The following is a 12,538-nucleotide window of genomic DNA, read 5'->3' as shown; positions in this document are numbered from 1 at the left end:
AGTGGGTCCCATCAAAATGGATAATATATTTTAGCGAATAATTAACATTTATTTATTTTATTCTGATACGTTACCATCTCCTTTAACCTTCGATAGTCTGTCCATATTGACAGTGCAGTAAATAAATTAAATTCTACTTTACATGCTCCACGATCAATATCAAAGCAAGTGTCAGTTAACATCTTAAGGTCAGTCACTGCCTTTCGATCTTATGGAGGTTTCAATACATTTTTAAAATGTAACATTTCCATCATTAATAGACTTAAAATTTTACCTATCTACAACTTCTCCATCTAACACAAAGCCAGTAAAAAAAAGTTTTTAAAGAAAATGCTTGTGTCAAAAGGTGCTTTTACTGTATACATATATACCGACTGTCTACAAAATGGAGAAAAAAAAAAGAACCAATTTTAAAATCATTATAACTTTACCAAAATGTGGGAGGAATGTTTTTTACAATTTTCCCAGACTCACTAAGCGTAGCGGAGAGTTAATCCGCCATTTTTCAGACACCCGGTATATCCTATTTTCAATAAAAAAAGTCGACAATGTTTCTGCTACGATTTATAGTGTTTTTAGAGTTGAATTGCAGATAAATGTCACCACCATCTTTGTATATATCTTTCGGCTAGTAAATTTTGTAAAAACACACCGCCATCTGTTTGTGGTGAATCATGGCATTTGCAATAACATAATTAATAAAAGTTCAGAAAACTTTAGTATACACAAACAAAACAGCATTGTATCAAGTCTCGTCTTTATCAATCTATTAAACTGGAGAATGCTTTACCGGAAACTATTAAAAATATCTCCAATTTTTCACAATAAATAATAATATGCTTGTTTACGGTTGTTCGCTACCGCACTACCTGTCACTCAAGGTAGTCTAACATCGTCAAACACTTCCCTAATTACAATTTTTTAGACATGAGCGAACATAAATTTATTTTGCTATGTGCTTTACATTTTTCAGGAAATAGTCTTCCAAAATTTACTCTTGTGCATTTTAAATGTCTTACAATTTTGCACGCACCCGCAATATTACTATCTAATAATTAATTTGAAGTCATTGGTTTAAGCGTTTTGACTTTAGACAGTACTTCCTTTGCCCTCTGAAGCGAGATCAATACTTTATGCATGTCCACACGAGTAAATGTAGCACCTTGCGTCGCCGGAAATTGAATCTGCCACATAGCAACACCAATCAGAGTGCTTCTAACTCAGCAACAGTCGCAAATTTGTATCATATCATGAAATTGAGGCTTTAGTTTGTGATCAAGACACATCTTGCTTTATGCGACAAAAATAAAACAAATTATATGCATATAACATCTCGCTACCTTTTCACAGTACATATCACTAAAAGGTGATAAATTATATAAAGAGCATTTTATAGCGAAACATCATGACGAAAAATTTTCAGATTCTGAATAACCGAAAGGTCACTGCTTTATAAAAGTTTATAAGTGAACGCATCAACAAAATTTCAATATTTAATGTGTCTCAGTAAAATATACTTTTGGTGGCTCAAGAAAACCCGATTACTTTATCAATTATCTCAGAAGTATTTCATTAATTCGCGTAAGATTCTCTCGCCAAGGCAGTTACTAAAATGATTATTATTATCGCTATTGTTATTACTAAAACCAATGAAACGGCGTTGAAGTCGAGCGCGTTGAAAACACTCACTTCCGTTGGAAATTCTAAAATAATTCCCAGAAGTTTCCGTTTCAGGCCTTCGCCTTTGAACGTTTCACAATCAATTGCAATAAATTATAGATTATTTTATTCCGAATGCCACTGCTTCAAATACCTCACAGCTGAAAGTCGTAGTTCTCATTGGATTATTAGATTAGTGCTGTCATAATTCAAGCTCTCAAGCTTTAATCAGACATCCGTCCATTCACAAGAATCCAAGATACCACACCAGTGCCTCAATCAAAGTCCTGCGGAACGCGCTGAGACCGCAACTGTTGTTTGCACTTACGTTGAAGCGCAACCTAAAGCTTTAGTTTAATATGCATAGTTTTAACGAACAAGAATTGACGTATAAAAGCTGAGTGAATTAGATACTGGATCCAAGAAATGTATATATCATGCAAACGACGTTTCCCCAGAAGAAGCTAAATATTATACAATTTTGTGTAATTAAATTAAAATTTTAAATCGCCTCTTATACACATTTTTTTTTCGTGTCGAAGCACCTTATTTTGATATATGTATAAAACAAGTGGAATATTTTCTACAAGGTAACCTGGCGCAGATTCACTTTTATCTAGACGTTTGTCTACGGATTAGATTAAGACAAAACGTAATCTGTCTACACAACGATAGTGTAATGCAAACATCTCCATTCATTAGAAAAGCAAAAAACAAAACAAAACAAAACCATTGTTTTACCCTAGCCGCTATTTTAAATGCGAAAATTGTGATTTTTTAAACATACGTGTTACTGAACAAATGAAAAATATCAATCATGTAAACTAATGCCAACCTAAAAATACGATAGGTGAATAGTTAATATGACCTGTATACAACCGAATTATCTAGCAACCGAAGAACAGAGCTAATTCTAATTGATCTATTCTCGATGGCAATATTACACTTTCAGACTCCGAATAGCACATTCTGTTATTTCTTCGTACGCAGAAAATTATAAAGCGATTCAGTCTTTCTTTAAGACAATACCTAAAAATATTCGACAGCCGTAAAACGGGCCCAGCTGTGCAGTGTTACCGAATGCTTGTGTAAAATTACCCTCCGGAATAAACAGTATGTTTTCGCCTTCATATAAAAATTGAACTTCTACATTTATAAGAGTTCTGTTTTGATATAGACTTCGACAAAAGTGGTATGTGAAATGTTATTTCTTGATAAAGACATTTGAGCACATTTAAAAATCTTAAAAAATGCTGAAACTCCTAAAATTCTCCATTTTTTTTTACATCACAAAACGGCTTTTTGAACCAGGGACTGGACACATGAAAAAATTTTTGAAAAAGGAAGAAATCATTTTTAAAATACGTTTATTTTTAGGCACCTCAAACATTCCCTTTGCTTAGTGTTTTACCATCTACACTTCCTCATATACTTAGAGTCTGGAAGCAAAAATTACTCCCCTATTTTGTTCAAACTCAAACCAAGCGTTTTCGATGTCGATCTTCTTAATATCAATAAAAATAATTTACAATCTCTTTATTTAATTTAAAATGTAGTTGAAACAGATATTGTAGATCTAGATGAATTGGATTTTAACATCCCTATACATATAATACTAGAATATATATAACTAACCATGAACCCAATGTTTGTGCTTTTCTGGCGAAGATACAGTGAAACAGAAAATAAAGGATAGATAAAATTAATGCGGTGCGTTCTTAAATGCATGCATACTTAAATAAATACACACATGACAGCATATACTAACTAATGACTAATGACATTGAGAACAGAACAGTGGCAACGGAAGCACTATGTAAACAAACAATACAACTTAAATGTTGGTTGAATTCGGATTTCAGTTTTAATAAGAGTATGTTTTACAACAGCACTGAACATAAATGAATAAAAATTGACAAGATTCTTTTTTTTTCAAATTCACTGTATTTCGCCACTAAAATGATATTCTTTAAACATGGTGCTTCACACAAAGGAAAGTTACTGATTTGATTTCAGTTTCAAATTCAGCGACGACATCCCCAGATCAGATTATTCCTATCAACTTCTTTCCAGTGTCTCACAAACCTATCCTTGTTGGTTGCAACCGCACAGTAACTTAATGCAAATAATAATTTACGACCAGTTTCCTGTGATCTTGTACTGAACACAAAAATAAAAAGCGACTCTTTCAATTCATCATAATTTTCTGGTTGTTGCACTGAAACAGAAAACAGTTTTGCTACTGATTCTGCTAGCTGCTGAAATGCATCTGTCTTACTTCCTTCAAACAAAGTTATTGTCCTTACATTCTTAATCAATACTATCATCAATTCATGTGGTAACATTCTTTGCAAGTTTACCAGCAACTTCAAAGTTTTGGTGTTCCTAACACAATTTGCGGATCACTTTTTCAAATATGTTAAAGTAACTAGGGTCTTTTAAATAGTGAAAAAGTAAATAAACTTTGTTCCTATATGGAGAAGCCATACCGTGCGTTCATTAATTATTTAGATCAGTGGAGGCTGTCGACGTTAAATTGTCTGATACATTAAGCCGCGTTGGTGTTTGAAACGTCAAACTTTCGAAATTTTTTAAAATAAAAGTAACATGAAAAAACGTGTCAATTTATGTATACAGTAGAATAGACACCATTTCTAACAGTTTCTTTACTTTGTTTTTACCTTTTAAGTAAACTTATTCACAAATCTCCACAAGTTATTTTCTTTCAGTAGTTTTTCTAGTTTTCAAAAATCAAGAGCTACCCTTCCTTTGTAAATTGATTTATGTCAGTATGCAACCAAAATTACACATGTGTTTGTTTAATCGTATAATGTGAGAAGTGTCCGAAACCGAGAAGACATACGTTCAAAATCGCGCAGCATTCTTTGATCCAAATATATTAATGAACACACGGTACAATACGCATTTTAAAGATATTATTTGTTCAGAACTCATCTTTTTATCTGTGATGTCTGTAGTAATTATTTGGTCTTCCTGAAACTGCCCGATTAATTTTCGAACGTGGGAGATTCAATTCTATAGATCCGTGGTTTGTGCCTCTTCTTTGGCGGATGTGGTAGATTTTTTCTTTTCTAATTCTTCTAGGTGTGTCCAAATCAGAGACCTTAGTATAATCCTGAGTAAGTGCAGAATTTTTCTCTCGTCAAAACCTCTAAAGATGGACTGTCCAATCACTCTTTTATTTTTGCTTTTGTGAAACCACAACAATCACAAAATATTTAATTCTCTAAGAATAATTTTGATTTAAAACGACTGCACAAATAAAGATTTTTTATAACGGAAAATAGTAACTTTTGATGTGGTATGGTTGGTAGTAGAATTCCCATCGCGAAATGTCAGCTGTCATCTTGTCGTTGAAATGTGCAAATGATCAAATATAATCTAACAAAACGGTTCTAGAATATAAAATAGCTATAAGGAAACAGAGAATAAAAGGTTCTTATTGATATAATTATTATCAAGCAACATGAAATGAAACGCTGATTAGATACCCCCATTTGGGCATATTTTTTAATAACGTCAATCCACGGTTTTTCACATACAACAAATAAACGTGATCTGATTTAAACTGTGTGTCCTTTACCGACATATTTGTTGATTCATCGCGCCTGCAGGCACCAAAATATCCAATTATTAAAATAACCTACAATATATAAATTTACAAAATAACACTCGTTAATACTTATTTTCATTGCCCAATTATTGCCTGTACCATTAAAAACATTTGATATATTCCCTGGTTCTTAAATTATTGACTTTTTGTATTCATAGTTTTCAGACTTCCTTTTTAAGAACGCTTGAAGTTTTAAAAATTTTGCGATGCCAATATGTTTTGGATATCGAAAGACAAGTTCGAAATATTGAATAGCCGGACCACATGGTAGACGACTTTTTTGTTTTACCCATAGCATAAAAATACACTAACACAATATTTTAGATAATACTTGAAACATGGTTCTGTTCACACTAGTTATTAAAATGTTAAAATAAATTAAATATGTAAATGTAATTGAAGCGTTTAAATTGTCAAATCTGTCACTGAATATCACTAACCTAGACAGTGTTGCCAACTGTAAGAAATTGACATAATTAACTCTTTATTAAATTTTATTTATTTAATTTAAAAGGACGAAGTCGAAAAAACAGTATAAAACATACATTACAAACTCTCGTTGTAACATTGGCATTTTAAAATACTATTAGGTAACGTAGTTCACATTTTGGCGAATGTGTTCGTCATGATATAGAAGCGTCAAATTCATCTGCCGTAATAAAAATTATTGTCTACTGCAATTGTTTGAATAACAGCTTGCTAGATATTTTAATCCTATTATGATTTTCATTATGCTTATCTATTCATCATAATAACAATCAAAATCTTCTCTTTGACCAGAGGATAAATGACTAGTAGCTTCTTTGGGAAAATAGGAGGGAATAACTTCTGTGTGAAAATTCTTCAGAATTCGACGTCACATCTTTAAAGATGTGAGAGTTTCAGTGATTTATGAAATGTTTTTTTCTTCATATTTCCAAATGACGTTGGTACAGTTATGAAAGTAAAGGCTATTTTGGGATATAAAGGAACATTTGTGTGATCTTAAAATATACAATTTATTTTGGGTCCTGCAAGAAAAATTTCTTTTTAACTATCTACTGGGTGATTTTTTAAATTTCTGCTCTAGTTACTCAGGATGTTTTCGTCAGCAATGAAACCTGTTGTTTAACTTGAACTTGAATGGTATAATTTGGTTTACCTAACAGTTGTTTGCATGTGTCTTTCCTTAGTCTTATCAGTTTTCTTGGTTTTTACTAAAAGTATGGCTTTTTCAAGACTGTATGCCGTTTATGAATGAATCAGAGGTATTCTTGAACTTTTCAATTTCCATAAAAGAAACATTTTGATATGTGCAAAATGTTCGCCGAAGAAAATACAAAGTTCATGTTGGAATCTTGCTTCCGCAATGGGTAACCGTGAATAGGTGTGAATGTGAATTTCGTTAAGAATTTCCTAATGTTACTGCACTAGAAGCAACTTTCGTAAATGCACTGCGTTATGTGGTTAAGTTACTCCCTGACACAGCAAATTTGGAAGAAAATTAGGGAGCGGCAAATAACAAAACGAACACACCAGACTGTGATAACGTTAGGTAAGTTATGGATAATAACCCCCATACATCCTTAAGAAGACTTGCATAGCAAGTGGACTTATCATACAGCACTTGTCAGAAAATTGTCACGTGATGGGGCTGTTTCCTTACAAGATGAGAATGTTTCAAGAACCTCAACCACTTGACGTATTGCAACTGCTTTAATCGGACGATGGAAAATAATCTTCTCGTTGTAACCTTCCTCAGTGATAAAGCTTGGTTTCATTTGTCAAACTACATGAATTTACAAAACATGCGAATGTGGAGTGCAGAAAATCTCCATTGTTTTTAAGAAACGTCTCTGCAGAGAAAACGGGTTGCTGTTTCAAGGAGAGCTTTAACGACCCATTTTCTTTGACGATATGGTGCAGGAATTCATTGACCAACTCGATCCTGAGAAATTACAGAATGGCTTTTTTCAACATGACGGCGCAACAGCTCATACAACACAAACGACGTTAAATTCCTTAAGGGAATTTTATGGTGACCATTCGATTAATTACCACACCAAACACATCTACCCACTTCGATCAACAGACTGACGCCCTTGGATTATTTCGTGTTTCCGACGTTGAGAAACCCCATCTTGAAACAACCAGTGCATACCATCGACGAATTCGAGAAGAGTGTCAACAAATTACACCAGAGGTTCATGTCCGAATGTTCGAAAATATAAAACGAAGAGTCAATTTGTGTCTAGACGCTGAGGGTCAATATTTCGGGCAATTATTGTAAAGTGAGTGTGGTATTAATGATTTAAATTGTTATAAATCAAAGATCTCGTATGATCTTTTGAACATTTGAAATCTTGGTGGGATCGACTTTGAAAAACATACATTTTTCAAAATGACGCTGGATATTCATCAACCCAAAACACACCCTTCAAGTTCAAGTCATAATACGTTTCACTGTTGACGTAAACATCATTGGTAATAATGATACCTATATTGAAATTGTATTCAGCTAGGTCGCCAACCATTTAAAAAATGGTCAGGTAAATCTGTCTGAAAACCATGGTATTTTGAGCTTTTTTTTGAACTAAAAATGTATATTATTGTTTTTTTTAACATTTATTCAATTAATGATTTTCATGTTTTCTCAAGTTTCATGGTCCTTAGAGTATGAAAAATTATGCCTCCCGTTTCCGCCTGTCTGTCGTCTGTGTTGATTTTTATTAAACAGATAATCCCCGAAAATACTGATGGTTGTTAAATTTTATGTACACATGCTTGTATTTTTAGTTATTACTTACAAAAAGAACGCTACTCTGAAATCGAGGTTTTAGATGTCTAAATCAATAGAGTAAATATACGTTCGAATTTTACACTTTCTTGGGTGAAATATTTGTTCTAAAAGTGGACATATGCAATATTCTAGATTTTTTGCACATTCAGTCAGAAAACCTTATGGTCTATTTTAATTTTGAAATTAAAAATGTCTGGTGTGTACAAATTAGTTCAAAGATTTAATAAATTATATTATATATTATTATTAATTTTTTAATAAATTATATTATGAAATTTTGCTTTTGACTTTACGAAATTAAAAGTACATAAGGCCAACGACTGGCTCATACGTTCACAGAGGTAATTAATGAATACCAAATAGTCCAAAATCATTCTATTAGGTTCATCTCTGTGTTGTGCATACAAGATCATGTTAAAGTTTGACCTACTAAATCAAACTTATAATAATAACTTAAGTCATTACTTTTTAAAAAGTGGGTTTATTCATTTATTATGGCAGCATAAACAGAAAAAACAAGTAGTTTCATTTATTTCATTAAATGTTAAAAAAAACGGTAACTCTAAACATAAAAGTAAAGCATTTCTGTTGGATCAAAACAAAATATCACAAAATAAAACAACTTCTTAAAACATTCTTACCCCATAACCTGGGTTGAAATTTGTGTATGTATTGTAGATGATGTTGAAATAAAAAACTGTGCTAAATTCTAGCTACCCATAAATACAGATGATAACACTTTTAATTTTTTGTTCACAACTTTCAAATGAAGCACATTAGAAAAAAACTTTTGAAATGCAAAATTTAACACGTAAGAATTTTTTTTGCACAATAACCCCACTTGATAAATTTTCAGAGGCAATTTTCCCCTTTAAAAGTGTTCATGGGCACCTAGAATTTTGCACAGTTTCTTACTTTAGTATTCTCTACGATATATACTTGTACAAATCTCGACCCAGGTTGAGGTTACATTATCACAAATTTTAATCACATCACTTAAAAAAAAAACTAGAATTAAATCAAATATTTTTTCAATATTTTTTTTTCAAAAACTAACTGCCTCTTCTGAGTACCTGATGTGGAGGTAGTTTCATTATATATTCATTTTCTTGGATCTCTCCCTGATCTTTAATGTCCGGAAACATAAAAGCATCCGGAATTATTGGATTCCTTTTCAAAAAATCACAAAAAATAGGGTTAAGTGATAACACTTTACCAATGTAACATTTTTTGTTTTGTTTTTGAGTTGTTAATTGTACTATAATATAATCGTCTATATTTAAGTCTGGTTTAGAACGATCAGTCTTACTATTTTCAGCCTTGAGATTCAAACGGGGATTCAAATCATCAGAATAATTGGAAGAATTCAAACTTTCGGTGTCCGTGCTGTCATCATATTCGATACTACTTGGGTTGTCTAAATCAGATGAGTCACTTGATATATTATAACGTCTTTTTTGTTTTCCAATTTGGACTGGTTTTTGAATTTGAGATGCATCTTTATGTTGAAGGCAGGTATCTGTTTCTGAGTTAACTCTACTACTACTACATTTCTTATTTTGAATAAATCTTTTGAGACGATCCACCCTGACGCGATCCTTTTCATTGTCTAACAGCCAGCAAAGTGAAGACTTTTTTATAACTTTTGTTGTATTATCTAAGCGTATTCCGACTAGATCACCTTTCTCAACAAAAATATTGTCACTATCAAAACTTCTAAGGTGTATGTCTCTGTCAAGTTTCTTAGATTCGTACGAAATTGTGCAAAGATCATTCAGTAAATCTTCATCTTGGTCAACTGGATCGTTTTCCAAACTTTGAAAACAGTTACGTTTCATGGCTATTTGAGAATTGTTGTAATTTTCAATGTGATCGCACTGTTCTTCACTAAACATTTCATCTTCAACTTCGTCATTGCATTCATTGTCTTTACACGGAGGCAAAAATACATAGTTGAAATCTATCACTTTCATTCCTAAATCTTCAGTGTCACGCAGACAATCCCGTAAAGCTGATTCTACGGTGCTTTGTATATCTTTATCTGAAATGTTTCCGAAGTCATCATTTTTTACAAAATCTCTCGTCATGAATTTTTTATCCAAATCGTTTTTAATGTTGTTTATAGTTTGCAGTCTGTCACTTCGATGCAACATATCTCTTATACTAAAATTAACAATTGTGCTAAAAGTTGAGATCATTGATCTAAGGCTTTTAGACATACTCTCACAAGTTTGAGAGCTAAACTTCCAAGGCAATATCAGTAAGATTTTTGCACGACCTGAACTTAATGAATTTGGTACCTCATATCACAAACTCAATTTTTAAAAACTAATTTGGGGTGAAATTATAAATTTGGTTTGTAGGTATAAAGCAATATAATGTATCATTTCTCATCGGAACTGCACTTCATTAACTACAACTAATATTTGTCAAGCTGAAATATCATGCTGTCAGTTAATGATATTATATTGGAATTTTCTATTATTATGCCCTTAAAAGGTTATTTAATCTCCACTTTTAAGATTAAATTGATATTTTCTTTCTTATGATGAATGCTATGACTTATGTCGTACATGTTACGTTTATTAGTTCTAGAAAATATCTAGTTTAACTGGATTTGCTGTGATGATTTTGGATTTCCCTTGTTTTCTTGTTGATTTCTCGTTAATTTCTCATTGATTTCCTCTTGATTTCTCGTTGATTTCTTCTTGATTTCCTTTTGATTTCCTTTGATTTCCTTTGATTTTCTGTGATTTCCTCTGGTTTCCTGTGATTTCCTTTGATTTCCTCTGATTCCCTTTTTGATTTCCTGTGATTTCCTTTGATTTCCTCTAGCGTGTACAATTGATTTCCTCTGCGATTTCCCCTCGTCTCAAATCATCAGCAACGTCCTCAGATACTGAACATCTTCCAGGAGATTTCCCTTTGTTGACATGAATTATTAAATCACGGTATTTGGCCAGATATTTTTGTTTACAAGGGGTTACAGAAAACACACACTCTTTTTTACGAATGTCCCACTGCAATAACAAGACATAATAATGAAAATGTCTTGTGTTCGTAGCACGAAAACAAAATTTTCGTACGCAAGTAGCAAGAGTTTTGAAAACGATTGTTTTGTTGTTTTGAGCTTGGATCAACGAAAATTACTGTACTTGACACTTGAAAAACGTTAAAACAATAAAACGATGCCTTTAAATGACAGGTTACAAATGACAAGTGTCTTTGAAATTCAGGACCAATCTTAGAATAATTTATAAAAACCCTGTATTATCTATACTTTTTCTAAAACACTATGTTTGTTAGATTATATATTGTCTATTACAATACTTCCTTAGCTTCCCGTAAATAAAAATCTTTAACCATTTTCCATATGTCCAACTGCGCCTAGAAATCCAGGTTTTTTGGGATGTCTAAAAAATAGGAACTTTTTGATACAATTTTAGACATTTTTAGGAATTTTTCATTAGATTTTTCAATGGGGTTAAATGCCATTATTCAGAATTAGTGTATTTTATTTGAAACGAAAGATCAAAATCCCTATATTGGTTTGGGCTAGATTACTAGTGGCTGTTTTTATATCTATTGAACATGTTTCGTCTTTTGTTTGTTATCTTTACCATATCCATCCATCGCTTTAGCAGTGGATCCCCGATCTATATTCATAGACCCCAAGTAGGTCCACAAATGATCCTGAGTTTTTAGCTATCTGTCGGCGCCCTAACACACCGATACGCATGCAGCCTTGGGCCAGAAATAAATTTCATATACCACTGATAAAAGGACTTTTGTTTTTTAACAAACTTCCTACTGTGGGTATACCCTAATAAAAATAAACAAAACCGGGACTCCTTTCTGCGATAATTTCAAACATTTCGCGTGGAAAGTTCACTCACCTGTTTTACGACGCGAAGCCCACAGGACCGGGGGCGAAGCACTACCACTCGGGAGAGCCAGTTTGCCTGTGATGTCCGGCTCTGAAAGAAAATAGAGGAAATGTAATCGTTGAACGTGACAGGTCGAATGTTTTCTTTTTTTTTTAATACACGCTCGACGTCATTTTCCCAGACAAATATTTATCTTATAAATTGCTTTCAATTGAATTCATAAATCTCTAAAACGGTTTCAAACAGACCAGATGTTACACGAGAAAAACAGCTTTTAATGGTGTTTTCTGGGGAAAAAAACTTTCCGATGAATGATTAATATTAAACGTTGGGAATTATAAGATTTAGTGGATGAGATTTGGTTTCAGGTTTCGAAACAGTCCCGGAAATAATTAAGGTTTCGAGATGCTAAGAAAATGGAACTGGGAAAATATTTCCAGAATAAATTTCATTTGGTGGTACATATTTAAACACTATGGAATCAATGAACGTTGTAGTAGACGCAGTGATAAATTATAGCTCAAAATAAATCGTCAGTTTAATTTTGAAAGGAATTTCTTTATTATTTCATATTTATAT

At 32.5% G+C, this 12,538-nt stretch overlaps 1 protein-coding gene across 6 annotated transcripts in view; it reads right to left on the bottom strand.

The window, feature by feature from the left end:
- The window catches only part of Pde11 (Phosphodiesterase 11), a 271,340-nt gene that overhangs the window by 171,365 nt on the left and 87,437 nt on the right, over positions 1 to 12,538 (bottom strand). For all 6 annotated transcript variants that reach the window (XM_064061527.1, XM_064061522.1, XM_064061520.1 and 3 more), the window contains exon 2: positions 11,969 to 12,049. Coding sequence is in view for 5 of the 6 variants with exons in the window: in XM_064061522.1 (XP_063917592.1) it covers positions 11,969 to 12,049 (81 nt within the window). In the remaining variant the exon portion in view is untranslated. The remainder of the gene's footprint in view (positions 1 to 11,968; positions 12,050 to 12,538) is intronic.

This window comes from Zophobas morio, unplaced genomic scaffold (assembly GCF_036711695.1).
Source record: "Zophobas morio isolate AGI-343-1 ecotype UQ-CSIRO unplaced genomic scaffold, CSIRO_AGI_Zmor_V1 ptg000021l, whole genome shotgun sequence".
In the NCBI taxonomy this organism is placed as follows: Eukaryota; Metazoa; Arthropoda; class Insecta; order Coleoptera; family Tenebrionidae; genus Zophobas; species Zophobas morio.
Note: the sequence above shows the minus strand (reverse complement) of the source record. Positions and strands in the feature narration are given on the sequence as shown.